Genomic DNA, 21,652 nt, shown 5'->3' on the forward strand with positions numbered 1-21,652 from the left:
TCAATGGCTGTGGATGAGCAGTTGTTCAAACCGATCCAGCAGGCAATTGTAGTCCTGCACGGCCTTCCTTTGGGTATCTGGACTTCTGGCCAGGTGCTCTAGGAGACTGGGTGCTACAGCCACCTGGAAGCCGGAGGGCAAGCTGATCTCCGTAGGAAAGCTCTCATTGCCGATGACAAAGTGGTGAAGCTGTTTTATCTCCAGTGAGCAGCGGAGGGACTTCAGGATAGCCATCACTCGCTGCCCAAAATCACTCCTGCCCCACCCTGTCAGGGGTACAGTGCTCAGGAGGTGTATCACCACTGTCTTCAGGACACAGCTGGAGAAACCTACACCCATCAGGAAGCCCGTGAGGAGCTGCAGGCTGGGAGACCTGTCTGGAAATGTGCCTGAAGAATTTTGCCTCTGCCACGGCGTAAGTCTCCAGCCACGTTGTGCTTGGGATGCCTACTTCTGTAGGCTGGCTGCTCACAAAGACATCTGAGTCTCCTTGCCGCACGGCAAAGAACATCTCAACCGTGAAGCTTTCCTTGTCTTTGCTCAGCTGAAATTTGCAGGAGCGGCTGGAGGGCTGCAACCTTAAACGCCAGTGGCACGATTCAGGCAACAGCAGCCAGGCGACTCTCACAAATCCATAGAACCAGTGGACAGTTTTCTCCACATCTAGATAGCAGCCGGTGCACAGGGTGTGCAGGAGGCTGGGGTCCTGTTTCCTTCTCAGCTCCTCCTCGGGGTGGTGGAGGAAACACAGCATGTCCTCCTCCAGCCTCTCCCTCCTGCAGGTGCACACCCGCTCCACACGGACACAGAACTTCCTCTGGACCGCTGCTGCAGTGTCCAGCTCCAGGTGGAAGGCATGTCCTGGAGGGGCACTCAGGGGAACAAGCAAACGGTACACAACATCTTGTGCATGGGGAGTGCAGCCTTCAAAGGCACTGCCCACTCCCATGGCTGGTTGTGGCACCGGGTAGAAACTGTTGGACAAGCCTTCTCCAAAGACGTGGATGAGTTTGTCCACCAGGTCCGCGATCATGGAGAATCCTTTGTCCAGATCCAGAACAGGCAACTCCTGTATGCGCTCCTCTAAAAGGCTTCCAAGCTTCCTTTGCACATTGATACCATCGTCTTCTTCTCCGTTTGCCATCTCCTCATTGTCATCGACATTGCCCTCTTCCACATTTCCAACAATGTTCCATCTTTCTTCCTCCTCCACCAAGTTGCTGCTGGACCTCTCCTTGTGGCCACGGTTGTCTGGAGCACATCGACTTTTCCCATGTCCAAACCACAGCACCAAGAGAAGCATGAGGATTCCGCTCAGAGCCCAGAACTGCCACCCAGGCAGGGCTCCCCAGGCCCCACCACTCTGCTCCGGCTTCATCTGCTCCAGCTCCTGAATCAGCTGAGTCATCTGCTGCTCCAGATAATCAGCACGCTGCTGCATGCGCTCCAGGGTGGCCTCATCCAGCCCATCCCCGGCCTGCTGCGGGTACTGGGTGAGGCCTTGCACAAGCAAGAGAAGGAATGTAATGGCAAACATGGCCTGGGGCACTGAGCAGGGGTCCAGTGGGGATGGGAGGGAGCAACTGATAGGGCAAGTGGGGAGAGGAGCCCCAGGGATCTCAAGGCAGGACAGAGGGGGCCCAGGGGCTGGCAGCCTGCCAGGCCTGTGCCGCTGCCCCAGCACCGGCACAAAGGGTCTGGACAAAGGCCCTGCCACCAGGGACTGCCTCTGGATGCCCGCTGAGAAGCCGCTCCCCGAATACTCGCGTTTCTGCCGTGGGCCTCTCTCCGCGTTCAGCACAGCCTCCTGTCTGCGTGCACGCTCGCCGCTCGCCGAGGCTGCACTGGGGCAGCGTTACCTGCTGCTCCTCCTGGCAGCTGCCCCCATTGTCACACTGCGGCTGTGATGTCACACATGCCAGTGTGCATCCAGGCCAGGCCTGCCCCACCCTCCATCTCTACCGCACCTCTGGGAATCCTAATGGCCCCTGGCAAGCAAAGACCTGACATGCAAAAACAGCAGACCCATGGGTCGCAATGGACACCCGGGCTCTTCCCTTCACAAAACATGTAGGAGGCCTCAAAGCCTTCCTAATCGCAAAATGGGTAACATGACCAATGAATGCTTTGTTCCTGGAAGTCTTCTGCTCAGAGATAGAACTGCTTGCCTTGCTGCTGACATGTGTGCTTTTGGGGTCACTCTTGGAACCTATGTGACACCCCTGGGTGTGTAGTAATGAATGGCCTGGAAGTGACATGGGGCTTCTCCATAGCAGGATCTCTCTTCCTGCTGTGCCACGGCCAGAGGACCTTGATTCCCTGGAGACGCTTCGTAAGGGTGATGAGCAGCTGTTGGGGAGGAGATTTCCAGCAGGCAATTCTCACTGCCGACACAGCACAAGAGCACAGCGTTCTGCATGTACAACAAGTGCATTTCTGCAGTGCCAAAGCCCAGCAGAGCATCTGGGATGGGCCCAGCCTTCATTGTCACCCCAGTGAACACAAGGAGTCACAGCAGCGGTGGCTCATGTCTGGTGCCTGCCCAGCCACAGCTGCCAGGGAGTTTTGGAGCCCAGGTGGGATGGCCAGCATGGCATCAGAAGGCAAGGACAACACAGGGCAAAATCATCTTTGAAGCCACCGTGGTCATCAGTGGCTGCTGCACCAGGAAGACAACTGAGAGGAGCAACACAAAGGCATTATTTTGTGTGTTTGTTAAAAAAGGCTTGTTAATAACAGTGCCTACTCCCACCCAATCACAAATTCACAACTAGTAGAATTTACAAATGCACTAGTTCTGCTCAAGTTCAAGAAGAGCTTGCACAATCCAGATGCTGGAATAGCCCAGTTTATTGAAACAAATTAAAAGAAGGATGGGGATTCCTGAAGGCACTAACTACAGGCTGTTAACATATATCTATAGAAAAAGCAGTAACTAGAGTGTCCGAATACCTATGGTACATTCACTAACTACTGGGTCCTCATATATATATATAATAAATGCACTAATTTTGGGAGAATAATAAATATAGTAAGAGCATTAATTACAGAGTTCTAATACCTACTGCACTAACTAAATGTACTAACTACGAGAGGTTAATATATACAGGGTGTGTCAAGAGGCCCCACAGGCACAGCTCTGTGCACCACGATCTCTTTCAATGGCTGTGGATGAGCAGTTGTTCAAACCGATCCAGCAGGCAATTGTAGTCCTGCACGGCCTTCCTTTGGGTATCTGGACTTCTGGCCAGGTGCTCTAGGAGACTGGGTGCTACAGCCACCTGGAAGCCGGAGGGCAAGCTGATCTCCGTAGGAAAGCTCTCATTGCCGATGACAAAGTGGTGAAGCTGTTTTATCTCCAGTGAGCAGCGGAGGGACTTCAGGATAGCCATCACTCGCTGCCCAAAATCACTCCTGCCCCACCCTGTCAGGGGTACAGTGCTCAGGAGGTGTATCACCACTGTCTTCAGGACACAGCTGGAGAAACCTACACCCATCAGGAAGCCCGTGAGGAGCTGCAGGCTGGGAGACCTGTCTGGAAATGTGCCTGAAGAATTTTGCCTCTGCCACGGCGTAAGTCTCCAGCCACGTTGTGCTTGGGATGCCTACTTCTGTAGGCTGGCTGCTCACAAAGACATCTGAGTCTCCTTGCCGCACGGCAAAGAACATCTCAACCGTGAAGCTTTCCTTGTCTTTGCTCAGCTGAAATTTGCAGGAGCGGCTGGAGGGCTGCAACCTTAAACGCCAGTGGCACGATTCAGGCAACAGCAGCCAGGCGACTCTCACAAATCCATAGAACCAGTGGACAGTTTTCTCCACATCTAGATAGCAGCCGGTGCACAGGGTGTGCAGGAGGCTGGGGTCCTGTTTCCTTCTCAGCTCCTCCTCGGGGTGGTGGAGGAAACACAGCATGTCCTCCTCCAGCCTCTCCCTCCTGCAGGTGCACACCCGCTCCACACGGACACAGAACTTCCTCTGGACCGCTGCTGCAGTGTCCAGCTCCAGGTGGAAGGCATGTCCTGGAGGGGCACTCAGGGGAACAAGCAAACGGTACACAACATCTTGTGCATGGGGAGTGCAGCCTTCAAAGGCACTGCCCACTCCCATGGCTGGTTGTGGCACCGGGTAGAAACTGTTGGACAAGCCTTCTCCAAAGACGTGGATGAGTTTGTCCACCAGGTCCGCGATCATGGAGAATCCTTTGTCCAGATCCAGAACAGGCAACTCCTGTATGCGCTCCTCTAAAAGGCTTCCAAGCTTCCTTTGCACATTGATACCATCGTCTTCTTCTCCGTTTGCCATCTCCTCATTGTCATCGACATTGCCCTCTTCCACATTTCCAACAATGTTCCATCTTTCTTCCTCCTCCACCAAGTTGCTGCTGGACCTCTCCTTGTGGCCACGGTTGTCTGGAGCACATCGACTTTTCCCATGTCCAAACCACAGCACCAAGAGAAGCATGAGGATTCCGCTCAGAGCCCAGAACTGCCACCCAGGCAGGGCTCCCCAGGCCCCACCACTCTGCTCCGGCTTCATCTGCTCCAGCTCCTGAATCAGCTGAGTCATCTGCTGCTCCAGATAATCAGCACGCTGCTGCATGCGCTCCAGGGTGGCCTCATCCAGCCCATCCCCGGCCTGCTGCGGGTACTGGGTGAGGCCTTGCACAAGCAAGAGAAGGAATGTAATGGCAAACATGGCCTGGGGCACTGAGCAGGGGTCCAGTGGGGATGGGAGGGAGCAACTGATAGGGCAAGTGGGGAGAGGAGCCCCAGGGATCTCAAGGCAGGACAGAGGGGGCCCAGGGGCTGGCAGCCTGCCAGGCCTGTGCCGCTGCCCCAGCACCGGCACAAAGGGTCTGGACAAAGGCCCTGCCACCAGGGACTGCCTCTGGATGCCCGCTGAGAAGCCGCTCCCCGAATACTCGCGTTTCTGCCGTGGGCCTCTCTCCGCGTTCAGCACAGCCTCCTGTCTGCGTGCACGCTCGCCGCTCGCCGAGGCTGCACTGGGGCAGCGTTACCTGCTGCTCCTCCTGGCAGCTGCCCCCATTGTCACACTGCGGCTGTGATGTCACACATGCCAGTGTGCATCCAGGCCAGGCCTGCCCCACCCTCCATCTCTACCGCACCTCTGGGAATCCTAATGGCCCCTGGCAAGCAAAGACCTGACATGCAAAAACAGCAGACCCATGGGTCGCAATGGACACCCGGGCTCTTCCCTTCACAAAACATGTAGGAGGCCTCAAAGCCTTCCTAATCGCAAAATGGGTAACATGACCAATGAATGCTTTGTTCCTGGAAGTCTTCTGCTCAGAGATAGAACTGCTTGCCTTGCTGCTGACATGTGTGCTTTTGGGGTCACTCTTGGAACCTGTGTGACACCCCTGGGTGTGTAGTAATGAATGGCCTGGAAGTGACATGGGGCTTCTCCATAGCAGGATCTCTCTTCCTGCTGTGCCACGGCCAGAGGACCTTGATTCCCTGGAGACGCTTCGTAAGGATGATGAGCAGCTGTTGGGGAGGAGATTTCCAGCAGGCAATTCTCACTGCCGACACAGCACAAGAGCACAGCGTTCTGCATGTACAACAAGTGCATTTCTGCAGTGCCAAAATCCAGCAGAGCATCTGGGATGGGCCCAACCTTCATTGTCACCCCAGTGAACACAAGGAGTCACAGCAGCGGTGGCTCATGTCTGGTGCCTGCCCAGCCACAGCTGCCAGGGAGTTTTGGAGCCCAGGTGGGATGGCCAGCATGGCATCAGAAGGCAAGGACAACACAGGGCAAAATCATCTTTGAAGCCACCGTGGTCATCAGTGGCTGCTGCACCAGGAAGACAACTGAGAGGAGCAACACAAAGGCATTATTTTGTGTGTTTGTTAAAAAAGGCTTGTTAATAACAGTGCCTATTCCCACCCAATCACAAATTCACAACTAGTAGAATTTACAAATGCACTAGTTCTGCTCAAGTTCAAGAAGAGCTTGCACAATCCAGATGCTGGAATAGCCCAGTTTATTGAAACAAATTAAAAGAAGGATGGGGATTCCTGAAGGCACTAACTACAGGCTGTTAACATATATCTATAGAAAAAGCAGTAACTAGAGTGTCCGAATACCTATGGTACATTCACTAACTACTGGGTCCATAAAATAAATGCACTAATTTTGGGAGAATAATAAATATAGTAAGAGCATTAATTACAGAGTTCTAATACCTACTGCACTAACTAAATGTACTAACTACGAGAGGTTAATATATACAGGGTGTGTCAAGAGGCCCCACAGGCACAGCTCTGTGCACCACGATCTCTTTCAATGGCTGTGGATGAGCAGTTGTTCAAACCGATCCAGCAGGCAATTGTAGTCCTGCACGGCCTTCCTTTGGGTATCTGGACTTCTGGCCAGGTGCTCTAGGAGACTGGGTGCTACAGCCACCTGGAAGCCGGAAGGCAAGCTGATCTCCGTAGGAAAGCTCTCATTGCCGATGACAAAGTGGTGAAGCTGTTTTATCTCCAGTGAGCAGCGGAGGGACTTCAGGATAGCCATCACTCGCTGCCCAAAATCACTCCTGCCCCACCCTGTCAGGGGTACAGTGCTCAGGAGGTGTATCACCACTGTCTTCAGGACACAGCTGGAGAAACCTACACCCATCAGGAAGCCCGTGAGGAGCTGCAGGCTGGGAGACCTGTCTGGAAATGTGCCTGAAGAATTTTGCCTCTGCCACGGCGTAAGTCTCCAGCCACGTTGTGCTTGGGATGCCTACTTCTGTAGGCTGGCTGCTCACAAAGACATCTGAGTCTCCTTGCCGCACGGCAAAGAACATCTCAACCGTGAAGCTTTCCTTGTCTTTGCTCAGCTGAAATTTGCAGGAGCGGCTGGAGGGCTGCAACCTTAAACGCCAGTGGCACGATTCAGGCAACAGCAGCCAGGCGACTCTCACAAATCCATAGAACCAGTGGACAGTTTTCTCCACATCTAGATAGCAGCCGGTGCACAGGGTGTGCAGGAGGCTGGGGTCCTGTTTCCTTCTCAGCTCCTCCTCGGGGTGGTGGAGGAAACACAGCATGTCCTCCTCCAGCCTCTCCCTCCTGCAGGTGCACACCCGCTCCACACGGACACAGAACTTCCTCTGGACCACTGCTGCAGTGTCCAGCTCCAGGTGGAAGGCATGTCCTGGAGGGGCACTCAGGGGAACAAGCAAACGGTACACAACATCTTGTGCATGGGGAGTGCAGCCTTCAAAGACGCTGCCCACTCCCATGGCTGGTTGTGGCACCGGGTAGAAACTGTTGGACAAGCCTTCTCCAAAGACGTGGATGAGTTTGTCCACCAGGTCCGCGATCATGGAGAATCCTTTGTCCAGATCCAGAACAGGCAACTCTTGTATGCGCTCCTCTAAATGGCTTCCAAGCTTCCTTTGCACATTGATACCATCGTCTTCTTCTCCATTTGCCATCTCCTCATTGTCATCGACATTGCCCTCTTCCACATTTCCAACAATGTTCCATCTTTCTTCCTCCTCCACCAAGTTGCTGCTGGACCTCTCCTTGTGGCCATGGTTGTCTGGAGCACATCGACTTTTCCCATGTCCAAACCACAGCACCAAGAGAAGCATGAGGATTCCGCTCAGAGCCCAGAACTGCCACCCAGGCAGGGCTCCCCAGGCCCCACCACTCTGCTCCGGCTTCATCTGCTCCAGCTCCTGAATCAGCTGAGTCATCTGCTGCTCCAGATACTCAGCACGCTGCTGCATGCGCTCCAGGGTGGCCTCATCCAGCCCATCCCCGGCCTGCTGCGGGTACTGGGTGAGGCCTTGCACAAGCAAGAGAAGGAATGTAATGGCAAACATGGCCTGGGGCACTGAGCAGGGGTCCAGTGGGGATGGGAGGGAGCAACTGATAGGGCAAGTGGGGAGAGGAGCCCCAGGGATCTCAAGGCAGGACAGAGGGGGCCCCGGAGGCTGGCAGCCTGCCAGGCCTGTGCCGCTGCCCCAGCACCGGCACAAAGGGTCTGGACAAAGGCCCTGCCACCAGGGACTGGCTCTGGATGCCCGCTGAGAAGCCGCTCCCCGAATACTCGCGTTTCTGCCGTGGGCCTCTCTCCGCGTTCAGCACAGCCTCCTGTCTGCGTGCACGCTCGCCGCTCGCCGAGGCTGCACTGGGGCAGCGTTACCTGCTGCTCCTCCTGGCAGCTGCCCCCATTGTCACACTGCGGCTGTGATGTCACACATGCCAGTGTGCATCCAGGCCAGGCCTGCCCCACCCTCCATCTCTACCGCACCTCTGGGAATCCTAATGGCCCCTGGCAAGCAAAGACCTGACATGCAAATACAGCAGACCCATGGGTCACAATGGACACACGGGCTCTTCCCTTCACAAAACATGTAGGAGGCCTCAAAGCCTTCCTAATCGCAAAATGGGTAACGTGACCAATGAATGCTTTGTTCCTGGAAGTCTTCTGCTCAGAGATAGAACTGCTTGCCTTGCTGCTGACATGTGTGCTTTTGGGGTCACTCTTGGAACCTATGTGACACCCCTGGGTGTGTAGTAATGAATGGCCTGGAAGTGACATGGGGCTTCTCCATAGCAGGATCTCTCTTCCTGCTGTGCCACGGCCAGAGGACCTTGATTCCCTGGAGACGCTTCGTAAGGATGATGAGCAGCTGTTGGGGAGGAGATTTCCAGCAGGCAATTCTCACTGCCGACACAGCACAAGAGCACAGCGTTCTGCATGTCCAACAAGTTCATTCCTGCAGTGCCAAAGCCCAGCAGAGCATCTGGGATGGGCCCAGCCTTCATTGTCACCCCAGTGAACACAAGGAGTCACAGCAGCGGTGGCTCATGTCTGGTGCCTGCCCAGCCACAGCTGCCAGGGAGTTTTGGAGCCCAGGTGGGATGGCCAGCATGGCATCAGAAGGCAAGGACAACACAGGGCAAAATCATCTTTGAAGCCACCGTGGTCATCAGTGGCTGCTGCACCAGGAAGACAACTGAGAGGAGCAACACAAAGGCATTATTTTGTGTGTTTGTTAAAAAAGGCTTGTTAATAACAGTGCCTACTCCCACCCAATCACAAATTCACAACTAGTAGAATTTACAAATGCACTAGTTCTGCTCAAGTTCAAGAAGAGCTTGCACAATCCAGATGCTGGAATAGCCCAGTTTATTGAAACAAATTAAAAGAAGGATGGGGATTCCTGAAGGCACTAACTACAGGCTGTTAACATATATCTATAGAAAAAGCAGTAACTAGAGTGTCCGAATACCTATGGTACATTCACTAACTACTGGGTCCTCATATATATATATAATAAATGCACTAATTTTGGGAGAATAATAAATATAGTAAGAGCATTAATTACAGAGTTCTAATACCTACTGCACTAACTAAATGTACTAACTACGAGAGGTTAATATATACAGGGTGTGTCAAGAGGCCCCACAGGCACAGCTCTGTGCACCACGATCTCTTTCAATGGCTGTGGATGAGCAGTTGTTCAAACCGATCCAGCAGGCAATTGTAGTCCTGCACGGCCTTCCTTTGGGTATCTGGACTTCTGGCCAGGTGCTCTAGGAGACTGGGTGCTACAGCCACCTGGAAGCCGGAGGGCAAGCTGATCTCCGTAGGAAAGCTCTCATTGCCGATGACAAAGTGGTGAAGCTGTTTTATCTCCAGTGAGCAGCGGAGGGACTTCAGGATAGCCATCACTCGCTGCCCAAAATCACTCCTGCCCCACCCTGTCAGGGGTACAGTGCTCAGGAGGTGTATCACCACTGTCTTCAGGACACAGCTGGAGAAACCTACACCCATCAGGAAGCCCGTGAGGAGCTGCAGGCTGGGAGACCTGTCTGGAAATGTGCCTGAAGAATTTTGCCTCTGCCACGGCGTAAGTCTCCAGCCACGTTGTGCTTGGGATGCCTACTTCTGTAGGCTGGCTGCTCACAAAGACATCTGAGTCTCCTTGCCGCACGGCAAAGAACATCTCAACCGTGAAGCTTTCCTTGTCTTTGCTCAGCTGAAATTTGCAGGAGCGGCTGGAGGGCTGCAACCTTAAACGCCAGTGGCACGATTCAGGCAACAGCAGCCAGGCGACTCTCACAAATCCATAGAACCAGTGGACAGTTTTCTCCACATCTAGATAGCAGCCGGTGCACAGGGTGTGCAGGAGGCTGGGGTCCTGTTTCCTTCTCAGCTCCTCCTCGGGGTGGTGGAGGAAACACAGCATGTCCTCCTCCAGCCTCTCCCTCCTGCAGGTGCACACCCGCTCCACACGGACACAGAACTTCCTCTGGACCACTCCTGCAGTGTCCAGCTCCAGGTGGAAGGCATGTCCTGGAGGGGCACTCAGGGGAACAAGCAAACGGTACACAACATCTTGTGCATGGGGAGTGCAGCCTTCAAAGACGCTGCCCACTCCCATGGCTGGTTGTGGCACCGGGTAGAAACTGTTGGACAAGCCTTCTCCAAAGACGTGGATGAGTTTGTCCACCAGGTCCGCGATCATGGAGAATCCTTTGTCCAGATCCAGAACAGGCAACTCTTGTATGCGCTCCTCTAAATGGCTTCCAAGCTTCCTTTGCACATTGATACCATCGTCTTCTTCTCCATTTGCCATCTCCTCATTGTCATCGACATTGCCCTCTTCCACATTTCCAACAATGTTCCATCTTTCTTCCTCCTCCACCAAGTTGCTGCTGGACCTCTCCTTGTGGCCATGGTTGTCTGGAGCACATCGACTTTTCCCATGTCCAAACCACAGCACCAAGAGAAGCATGAGGATTCCGCTCAGAGCCCAGAACTGCCACCCAGGCAGGGCTCCCCAGGCCCCACCACTCTGCTCCGGCTTCATCTGCTCCAGCTCCTGAATCAGCTGAGTCATCTGCTGCTCCAGATACTCAGCACGCTGCTGCATGCGCTCCAGGGTGGCCTCATCCAGCCCATCCCCGGCCTGCTGCGGGTACTGGGTGAGGCCTTGCACAAGCAAGAGAAGGAATGTAATGGCAAACATGGCCTGGGGCACTGAGCAGGGGTCCAGTGGGGATGGGAGGGAGCAACTGATAGGGCAAGTGGGGAGAGGAGCCCCAGGGATCTCAAGGCAGGACAGAGGGGGCCCCGGAGGCTGGCAGCCTGCCAGGCCTGTGCCGCTGCCCCAGCACCGGCACAAAGGGTCTGGACAAAGGCCCTGCCACCAGGGACTGGCTCTGGATGCCCGCTGAGAAGCCGCTCCCCGAATACTCGCGTTTCTGCCGTGGGCCTCTCTCCGCGTTCAGCACAGCCTCCTGTCTGCGTGCACGCTCGCCGCTCGCCGAGGCTGCACTGGGGCAGCGTTACCTGCTGCTCCTCCTGGCAGCTGCCCCCATTGTCACACTGCGGCTGTGATGTCACACATGCCAGTGTGCATCCAGGCCAGGCCTGCCCCACCCTCCATCTCTACCGCACCTCTGGGAATCCTAATGGCCCCTGGCAAGCAAAGACCTGACATGCAAATACAGCAGACCCATGGGTCGCAATGGACACACGGGCTCTTCCCTTCACAAAACATGTAGGAGGCCTCAAAGCCTTCCTAATCGCAAAATGGGTAACGTGACCAATGAATGCTTTGTTCCTGGAAGTCTTCTGCTCAGAGATAGAACTGCTTGCCTTGCTGCTGACATGTGTGCTTTTGGGGTCACTCTTGGAACCTATGTGACACCCCTGGGTGTGTAGTAATGAATGGCCTGGAAGTGACATGGGGCTTCTCCATAGCAGGATCTCTCTTCCTGCTGTGCCACGGCCAGAGGACCTTGATTCCCTGGAGACGCTTCGTAAGGATGATGAGCAGCTGTTGGGGAGGAGATTTCCAGCAGGCAATTCTCACTGCCGACACAGCACAAGAGCACAGCGTTCTGCATGTACAACAAGTGCATTTCTGCAGTGCCAAAATCCAGCAGAGCATCTGGGATGGGCCCAACCTTCATTGTCACCCCAGTGAACACAAGGAGTCACAGCAGCGGTGGCTCATGTCTGGTGCCTGCCCAGCCACAGCTGCCAGGGAGTTTTGGAGCCCAGGTGGGATGGCCAGCATGGCATCAGAAGGCAAGGACAACACAGGGCAAAATCATCTTTGAAGCCACCGTGGTCATCAGTGGCTGCTGCACCAGGAAGACAACTGAGAGGAGCAACACAAAGGCATTATTTTGTGTGTTTGTTAAAAAAGGCTTGTTAATAACAGTGCCTACTCCCACCCAATCACAAATTCACAACTAGTAGAATTTACAAATGCACTAGTTCTGCTCAAGTTCAAGAAGAGCTTGCACAATCCAGATGCTGGAATAGCCCAGTTTATTGAAACAAATTAAAAGAAGGATGGGGATTCCTGAAGGCACTAACTACAGGCTGTTAACATATATCTATAGAAAAAGCAGTAACTAGAGTGTCCGAATACCTATGGTACATTCACTAACTACTGGGTCCTCATATATATATATAATAAATGCACTAATTTTGGGAGAATAATAAATATAGTAAGAGCATTAATTACAGAGTTCTAATACCTACTGCACTAACTAAATGTACTAACTACGAGAGGTTAATATATACAGGGTGTGTCAAGAGGCCCCACAGGCACAGCTCTGTGCACCACGATCTCTTTCAATGGCTGTGGATGAGCAGTTGTTCAAACCGATCCAGCAGGCAATTGTAGTCCTGCACGGCCTTCCTTTGGGTATCTGGACTTCTGGCCAGGTGCTCTAGGAGACTGGGTGCTACAGCCACCTGGAAGCCGGAGGGCAAGCTGATCTCCGTAGGAAAGCTCTCATTGCCGATGACAAAGTGGTGAAGCTGTTTTATCTCCAGTGAGCAGCGGAGAGACTTCAGGATAGCCATCACTCGCTGCCCAAAATCACTCCTGCCCCACCCTGTCAGGGGTACAGTGCTCAGGAGGTGTATCTCCACTGTCTTCAGGACACAGCTGGAGAAACCTACACCCATCAGGAAGCCCGTGAGGAGCTGCAGGCTGGGAGACCTGTCTGGAAATGTGCCTGAAGAATTTTGCCTCTGCCACGGCGTAAGTCTCCAGCCACGTTGTGCTTGGGATGCCTACTTCTGTAGGCTGGCTGCTCACAAAGACATCTGAGTCTCCTTGCCGCACGGCAAAGAACATCTCAACCGTGAAGCTTTCCTTGTCTTTGCTCAGCTGAAATTTGCAGGAGCGGCTGGAGGGCTGCAACCTTAAACGCCAGTGGCACGATTCAGGCAACAGCAGCCAGGCGACTCTCACAAATCCATAGAACCAGTGGACAGTTTTCTCCACATCTAGATAGCAGCCGGTGCACAGGGTGTGCAGGAGGCTGGGGTCCTGTTTCCTTCTCAGCTCCTCCTCGGGGTGGTGGAGGAAACACAGCATGTCCTCCTCCAGCCTCTCCCTCCTGCAGGTGCACACCCGCTCCACACGGACACAGAACTTCCTCTGGACCACTCCTGCAGTGTCCAGCTCCAGGTGGAAGGCATGTCCTGGAGGGGCACTCAGGGGAACAAGCAAACGGTACACAACATCTTGTGCATGGGGAGTGCAGCCTTCAAAGACGCTGCCCACTCCCATGGCTGGTTGTGGCACCGGGTAGAAACTGTTGGACAAGCCTTCTCCAAAGACGTGGATGAGTTTGTCCACCAGGTCCGCGATCATGGAGAATCCTTTGTCCAGATCCAGAACAGGCAACTCTTGTATGCGCTCCTCTAAATGGCTTCCAAGCTTCCTTTGCACATTGATACCATCGTCTTCTTCTCCATTTGCCATCTCCTCATTGTCATCGACATTGCCCTCTTCCACATTTCCAACAATGTTCCATCTTTCTTCCTCCTCCACCAAGTTGCTGCTGGACCTCTCCTTGTGGCCATGGTTGTCTGGAGCACATCGACTTTTCCCATGTCCAAACCACAGCACCAAGAGAAGCATGAGGATTCCGCTCAGAGCCCAGAACTGCCACCCAGGCAGGGCTCCCCAGGCCCCACCACTCTGCTCCGGCTTCATCTGCTCCAGCTCCTGAATCAGCTGAGTCATCTGCTGCTCCAGATACTCAGCACGCTGCTGCATGCGCTCCAGGGTGGCCTCATCCAGCCCATCCCCGGCCTGCTGCGGGTACTGGGTGAGGCCTTGCACAAGCAAGAGAAGGAATGTAATGGCAAACATGGCCTGGGGCACTGAGCAGGGGTCCAGTGGGGATGGGAGGGAGCAACTGATAGGGCAAGTGGGGAGAGGAGCCCCAGGGATCTCAAGGCAGGACAGAGGGGGCCCCGGAGGCTGGCAGCCTGCCAGGCCTGTGCCGCTGCCCCAGCACCGGCACAAAGGGTCTGGACAAAGGCCCTGCCACCAGGGACTGGCTCTGGATGCCCGCTGAGAAGCCGCTCCCCGAATACTCGCGTTTCTGCCGTGGGCCTCTCTCCGCGTTCAGCACAGCCTCCTGTCTGCGTGCACGCTCGCCGCTCGCCGAGGCTGCACTGGGGCAGCGTTACCTGCTGCTCCTCCTGGCAGCTGCCCCCATTGTCACACTGCGGCTGTGATGTCACACATGCCAGTGTGCATCCAGGCCAGGCCTGCCCCACCCTCCATCTCTACCGCACCTCTGGGAATCCTAATGGCCCCTGGCAAGCAAAGACCTGACATGCAAATACAGCAGACCCATGGGTCGCAATGGACACACGGGCTCTTCCCTTCACAAAACATGTAGGAGGCCTCAAAGCCTTCCTAATCGCAAAATGGGTAACATGACCAATGAATGCTTTGTTCCTGGAAGTCTTCTGCTCAGAGATAGAACTGCTTGCCTTGCTGCTGACATGTGTGCTTTTGGGGTCACTCTTGGAACCTATGTGACACCCCTGGGTGTGTAGTAATGAATGGCCTGGAAGTGACATGGGGCTTCTCCATAGCAGGATCTCTCTTCCTGCTGTGCCACGGCCAGAGGACCTTGATTCCCTGGAGACGCTTCGTAAGGGTGATGAGCAGCTGTTGGGGAGGAGATTTCCAGCAGGCAATTCTCACTGCCGACACAGCACAAGAGCACAGCGTTCTGCATGTACAACAAGTGCATTTCTGCAGTGCCAAAGCCCAGCAGAGCATCTGGGATGGGCCCAGCCTTCATTGTCACCCCAGTGAACACAAGGAGTCACAGCAGCGGTGGCTCATGTCTGGTGCCTGCCCAGCCACAGCTGCCAGGGAGTTTTGGAGCCCAGGTGGGATGGCCAGCATGGCATCAGAAGGCAAGGACAACACAGGGCAAAATCATCTTTGAAGCCACCGTGGTCATCAGTGGCTGCTGCACCAGGAAGACAACTGAGAGGAGCAACACAAAGGCATTATTTTGTGTGTTTGTTAAAAAAGGCTTGTTAATAACAGTGCCTACTCCCACCCAATCACAAATTCACAACTAGTAGAATTTACAAATGCACTAGTTCTGCTCAAGTTCAAGAAGAGCTTGCACAATCCAGATGCTGGAATAGCCCAGTTTATTGAAACAAATTAAAAGAAGGATGGGGATTCCTGAAGGCACTAACTACAGGCTGTTAACATATATCTATAGAAAAAGCAGTAACTAGAGTGTCCGAATACCTATGGTACATTCACTAACTACTGGGTCCTCATATATATATATAATAAATGCACTAATTTTGGGAGAATAATAAATATAGTAAGAGCATTAATTACAGAGTTCTAATACCTACTGCACTAACTAAATGTACTAACTACGAGAGGTTAATATATACAGGGTGTGTCAAGAGGCCCCACAGGCACAGCTCTGTGCACCACGATCTCTTTCAATGGCTGTGGATGAGCAGTTGTTCAAACCGATCCAGCAGGCAATTGTAGTCCTGCACGGCCTTCCTTTGGGTATCTGGACTTCTGGCCAGGTGCTCTAGGAGACTGGGTGCTACAGCCACCTGGAAGCCGGAGGGCAAGCTGATCTCCGTAGGAAAGCTCTCATTGCCGATGACAAAGTGGTGAAGCTGTTTTATCTCCAGTGAGCAGCGGAGGGACTTCAGGATAGCCATCACTCGCTGCCCAAAATCACTCCTGCCCCACCCTGTCAGGGGTACAGTGCTCAGGAGGTGTATCACCACTGTCTTCAGGACACAGCTGGAGAAACCTACACCCATCAGGAAGCCCGTGAGGAGCTGCAGGCTGGGAGACCTGTCTGGAAATGTGCCTGAAGAATTTTGCCTCTGCCACGGCGTAAGTCTCCAGCCACGTTGTGCTTGGGATGCCTACTTCTGTAGGCTGGCTGCTCACAAAGACATCTGAGTCTCCTTGCCGCACGGCAAAGAACATCTCAACCGTGAAGCTTTCCTTGTCTTTGCTCAGCTGAAATTTGCAGGAGCGGCTGGAGGGCTGCAACCTTAAACGCCAGTGGCACGATTCAGGCAACAGCAGCCAGGCGACTCTCACAAATCCATAGAACCAGTGGACAGTTTTCTCCACATCTAGATAGCAGCCGGTGCACAGGGTGTGCAGGAGGCTGGGGTCCTGTTTCCTTCTCAGCTCCTCCTCGGGGTGGTGGAGGAAACACAGCATGTCCTCCTCCAGCCTCTCCCTCCTGCAGGTGCACACCCGCTCCACACGGACACAGAACTTCCTCTGGACCGCTGCTGCAGTGTCCAGCTCCAGGTGGAAGGCATGTCCTGGAGGGGCACTCAGGGGAACAAGCAAACGGTACACAACATCTTGTGCATGGGGAGTGCAGCCTTCAAAGGCACTGCCCACTCCCATGGCTGGTTGTGGCACCGGGTAGAAACTGTTGGACAAGCCTTCTCCAAAGACGTGGATGAGTTTGTCCACCAGGTCCGCGATCATGGAGAATCCTTTGTCCAGATCCAGAACAGGCAACTCCTGTATGCGCTCCTCTAAAAGGCTTCCAAGCTTCCTTTGCACATTGATACCATCGTCTTCTTCTCCGTTTGCCATCTCCTCATTGTCATCGACATTGCCCTCTTCCACATTTCCAACAATGTTCCATCTTTCTTCCTCCTCCACCAAGTTGCTGCTGGACCTCTCCTTGTGGCCACGGTTGTCTGGAGCACATCGACTTTTCCCATGTCCAAACCACAGCACCAAGAGAAGCATGAGGATTCCGCTCAGAGCCCAGAACTGCCACCCAGGCAGGGCTCCCCAGGCCCCACCACTCTGCTCCGGCTTCATCTGCTCCAGCTCCTGAATCAGCTGAGTCATCTGCTGCTCCAGATAATCAGCACGCTGCTGCATGCGCTCCAGGGTGGCCTCATCCAGCCCATCCCCGGCCTGCTGCGGGTACTGGGTGAGGCCTTGCACAAGCAAGAGAAGGAATGTAATGGCAAACATGGCCTGGGGCACTGAGCAGGGGTCCAGTGGGGATGGGAGGGAGCAACTGATAGGGCAAGTGGGGAGAGGAGCCCCAGGGATCTCAAGGCAGGACAGAGGGGGCCCAGGGGCTGGCAGCCTGCCAGGCCTGTGCCGCTGCCCCAGCACCGGCACAAAGGGTCTGGACAAAGGCCCTGCCACCAGGGACTGCCTCTGGATGCCCGCTGAGAAGCCGCTCCCCGAATACTCGCGTTTCTGCCGTGGGCCTCTCTCCGCGTTCAGCACAGCCTCCTGTCTGCGTGCACGCTCGCCGCTCGCCGAGGCTGCACTGGGGCAGCGTTACCTGCTGCTCCTCCTGGCAGCTGCCCCCATTGTCACACTGCGGCTGTGATGTCACACATGCCAGTGTGCATCCAGGCCAGGCCTGCCCCACCCTCCATCTCTACCGCACCTCTGGGAATCCTAATGGCCCCTGGCAAGCAAAGACCTGACATGCAAAAACAGCAGACCCATGGGTCGCAATGGACACCCGGGCTCTTCCCTTCACAAAACATGTAGGAGGCCTCAAAGCCTTCCTAATCGCAAAATGGGTAACATGACCAATGAATGCTTTGTTCCTGGAAGTCTTCTGCTCAGAGATAGAACTGCTTGCCTTGCTGCTGACATGTGTGCTTTTGGGGTCACTCTTGGAACCTGTGTGACACCCCTGGGTGTGTAGTAATGAATGGCCTGGAAGTGACATGGGGCTTCTCCATAGCAGGATCTCTCTTCCTGCTGTGCCACGGCCAGAGGACCTTGATTCCCTGGAGACGCTTCGTAAGGATGATGAGCAGCTGTTGGGGAGGAGATTTCCAGCAGGCAATTCTCACTGCCGACACAGCACAAGAGCACAGCGTTCTGCATGTACAACAAGTGCATTTCTGCAGTGCCAAAATCCAGCAGAGCATCTGGGATGGGCCCAACCTTCATTGTCACCCCAGTGAACACAAGGAGTCACAGCAGCGGTGGCTCATGTCTGGTGCCTGCCCAGCCACAGCTGCCAGGGAGTTTTGGAGCCCAGGTGGGATGGCCAGCATGGCATCAGAAGGCAAGGACAACACAGGGCAAAATCATCTTTGAAGCCACCGTGGTCATCAGTGGCTGCTGCACCAGGAAGACAACTGAGAGGAGCAACACAAAGGCATTATTTTGTGTGTTTGTTAAAAAAGGCTTGTTAATAACAGTGCCTATTCCCACCCAATCACAAATTCACAACTAGTAGAATTTACAAATGCACTAGTTCTGCTCAAGTTCAAGAAGAGCTTGCACAATCCAGATGCTGGAATAGCCCAGTTTATTGAAACAAATTAAAAGAAGGATGGGGATTCCTGAAGGCACTAACTACAGGCTGTTAACATATATCTATAGAAAAAGCAGTAACTAGAGTGTCCGAATACCTATGGTACATTCACTAACTACTGGGTCCATAAAATAAATGCACTAATTTTGGGAGAATAATAAATATAGTAAGAGCATTAATTACAGAGTTCTAATACCTACTGCACTAACTAAATGTACTAACTACGAGAGGTTAATATATACAGGGTGTGTCAAGAGGCCCCACAGGCACAGCTCTGTGCACCACGATCTCTTTCAATGGCTGTGGATGAGCAGTTGTTCAAACCGATCCAGCAGGCAATTGTAGTCCTGCACGGCCTTCCTTTGGGTATCTGGACTTCTGGCCAGGTGCTCTAGGAGACTGGGTGCTACAGCCACCTGGAAGCCGGAGGGCAAGCTGATCTCCGTAGGAAAGCTCTCATTGCCGATGACAAAGTGGTGAAGCTGTTTTATCTCCAGTGAGCAGCGGAGGGACTTCAGGATAGCCATCACTCGCTGCCCAAAATCACTCCTGCCCCACCCTGTCAGGGGTACAGTGCTCAGGAGGTGTATCTCCACTGTCTTCAGGACACAGCTGGAGAAACCTACACCCATCAGGAAGCCCGTGAGGAGCTGCAGGCTAGGAGACCTGTCTGGAAATGTGCCTGAAGAATTTTGCCTCTGCCACGGCGTAAGTCTCCAGCCACGTTGTGCTTGGGATGCCTACTTCTGTAGGCTGGCTGCTCACAAAGACATCTGAGTCTCCTTGCCGCACGGCAAAGAACATCTCAACCGTGAAGCTTTCCTTGTCTTTGCTCAGCTGAAATTTGCAGGAGCGGCTGGAGGGCTGCAACCTTAAACGCCCGTGGCACGATTCAGGCAACAGCAGCCAGGCGACTCTCACAAATCCATAGAACCAGTGGACAGTTTTCTCCACATCTAGATAGCAGCCGGTGCACAGGGTGTGCAGGAGGCTGGGGTCCTGTTTCCTTCTCAGCTCCTCCTCGGGGTGGTGGAGGAAACACAGCATGTCCTCCTCCAGCCTCTCCCTCCTGCAGGTGCACACCCGCTCCACACGGACACAGAACTTCCTCTGGACCGCTGCTGCAGTGTCCAGCTCCAGGTGGAAGGCATGTCCTGGAGGGGCACTCAGGGGAACAAGCAAACGGTACACAACATCTTGTGCATGGGGAGTGCAGCCTTCAAAGGCACTGCCCACTCCCATGGCTGGTTGTGGCACCGGGTAGAAACTGTTGGACAAGCCTTCTCCAAAGACGTGGATGAGTTTGTCCACCAGGTCCGCGATCATGGAGAATCCTTTGTCCAGATCCAGAACAGGCAACTCCTGTATGCGCTCCTCTAAAAGGCTTCCAAGCTTCCTTTGCACATTGATACCATCGTCTTCTTCTCCGTTTGCCATCTCCTCATTGTCATCGACATTGCCCTCTTCCACATTTCCAACAATGTTCCATCTTTCTTCCTCCTCCACCAAGTTGCTGCTGGACCTCTCCTTGTGGCCACGGTTGTCTGGAGCACATCGACTTTTCCCATGTCCAAACCACAGCACCAAGAGAAGCATGAGGATTCCGCTCAGAGCCCAGAACTGCCACCCAGGCAGGGCTCCCCAGGCCCCACCACTCTGCTCCGGCTTCATCTGCTCCAGCTCCTGAATCAGCTGAGTCATCTGCTGCTCCAGATAATCAGCACGCTGCTGCATGCGCTCCAGGGTGGCCTCATCCAGCCCATCCCCAGCCTGCTGCGGGTACTGGGTGAGGCCTTGCACAAGCAAGAGAAGGAATGTAATGGCAAACATGGCCTGGGGCACTGAGCAGGGGTCCAGTGGGGATGGGAGGGAGCAACTGATAGGGCAAGTGGGGAGAGGAGCCCCAGGGATCTCAAGGCAGGACAGAGGGGGCCCAGGGGCTGGCAGCCTGCCAGGCCTGTGCCGCTGCCCCAGCACCGGCACAAAGGGTCTGGACAAAGGCCCTGCCACCAGGGACTGCCTCTGGATGCCCGCTGAGAAGCCGCTCCCCGAATACTCGCGTTTCTGCCGTGGGCCTCTCTCCGCGTTCAGCACAGCCTCCTGTCTGCGTGCACGCTCGCCGCTCGCCGAGGCTGCACTGGGGCAGCGTTACCTGCTGCTCCTCCTGGCAGCTGCCCCCATTGTCACACTGCGGCTGTGATGTCACACATGCCAGTGTGCATCCAGGCCAGGCCTGCCCCACCCTCCATCTCTACCGCACCTCTGGGAATCCTAATGGCCCCTGGCAAGCAAAGACCTGACATGCAAATACAGCAGACCCATGGGTCGCAATGGACACACGGGCTCTTCCCTTCACAAAACATGTAGGAGGCCTCAAAGCCTTCCTAATCGCAAAATGGGTAACATGACCAATGAATGCTTTGTTCCTGGAAGTCTTCTGCTCAGAGATAGAACTGCTTGCCTTGCTGCTGACATGTGTGCTTTTGGGGTCACTCTTGGAACCTGTGTGACACCCCTGGGTGTGTAGTAATGAATGGCCTGGAAGTGACATGGGGCTTCTCCATAGCAGGATCTCTCTTCCTGCTGTGCCACGGCCAGAGGACCTTGATTCCCTGGAGACGCTTCGTAAGGATGATGAGCAGCTGTTGGGGAGGAGATTTCCAGCAGGCAATTCTCACTGCCGACACAGCACAAGAGCACAGCGTTCTGCATGTACAACAAGTGCATTTCTGCAGTGCCAAAATCCAGCAGAGCATCTGGGATGGGCCCAACCTTCATTGTCACCCCAGTGAACACAAGGAGTCACAGCAGCGGTGGCTCATGTCTGGTGCCTGCCCAGCCACAGCTGCCAGGGAGTTTTGGAGCCCAGGTGGGATGGCCAGCATGGCATCAGAAGGCAAGGACAACACAGGGCAAAATCATCTTTGAAGCCACCGTGGTCATCAGTGGCTGCTGCACCAGGAAGACAACTGAGAGGAGCAACACAAAGGCATTATTTTGTGTGTTTGTTAAAA

General features: G+C 54.2%; 5 protein-coding genes and 2 pseudogenes across 5 annotated transcripts; all 7 read right to left on the reverse strand.

The window, feature by feature from the left end:
• On the reverse strand, positions 1–1,537 carry LOC134416609 (inositol 1,4,5-trisphosphate receptor-interacting protein-like 1). The gene is given in 2 exon segments (XM_063153370.1): positions 1–370; positions 372–1,537. Coding segments are annotated over 2 exon segments (1,536 nt in total).
• A 1,621-nt stretch (positions 1,538–3,158) lies between these two features.
• Positions 3,159–4,695, reverse strand: LOC134416610 (inositol 1,4,5-trisphosphate receptor-interacting protein-like 1). Its single transcript, XM_063153372.1, is given in 2 exon segments — positions 3,159–3,528; positions 3,530–4,695. Coding segments are annotated over 2 exon segments (1,536 nt in total).
• Positions 4,696–6,306: 1,611 nt separating this feature from the next.
• LOC134416611 (inositol 1,4,5-trisphosphate receptor-interacting protein-like 1) lies at positions 6,307–7,843 on the reverse strand. Its single transcript, XM_063153373.1, is given in 2 exon segments — positions 6,307–6,673; positions 6,675–7,843. Coding segments are annotated over 2 exon segments (1,536 nt in total).
• A 1,622-nt stretch (positions 7,844–9,465) lies between these two features.
• Positions 9,466–11,002, reverse strand: LOC134416612 (inositol 1,4,5-trisphosphate receptor-interacting protein-like 1; annotated as a pseudogene).
• A 1,622-nt stretch (positions 11,003–12,624) lies between these two features.
• LOC134416613 (inositol 1,4,5-trisphosphate receptor-interacting protein-like 1) lies at positions 12,625–14,161 on the reverse strand (annotated as a pseudogene).
• Positions 14,162–15,783: 1,622 nt separating this feature from the next.
• Positions 15,784–17,320, reverse strand: LOC134416614 (inositol 1,4,5-trisphosphate receptor-interacting protein-like 1). The gene is given in 2 exon segments (XM_063153374.1): positions 15,784–16,153; positions 16,155–17,320. Coding segments are annotated over 2 exon segments (1,536 nt in total).
• Positions 17,321–19,295: 1,975 nt separating this feature from the next.
• On the reverse strand, positions 19,296–20,468 carry LOC134416615 (inositol 1,4,5-trisphosphate receptor-interacting protein-like 1). Its single transcript, XM_063153375.1, has one exon. The coding sequence runs from the start codon at positions 20,466–20,468 to the stop codon at positions 19,296–19,298; it is 1,173 nt and encodes a 390-aa protein (XP_063009445.1).
• Positions 20,469–21,652: the final 1,184 nt, after the last annotated feature.

Source organism: Melospiza melodia, chromosome 3 (assembly GCF_035770615.1).
Source record: "Melospiza melodia melodia isolate bMelMel2 chromosome 3, bMelMel2.pri, whole genome shotgun sequence".
Taxonomy (NCBI): Eukaryota; Metazoa; Chordata; class Aves; order Passeriformes; family Passerellidae; genus Melospiza; species Melospiza melodia.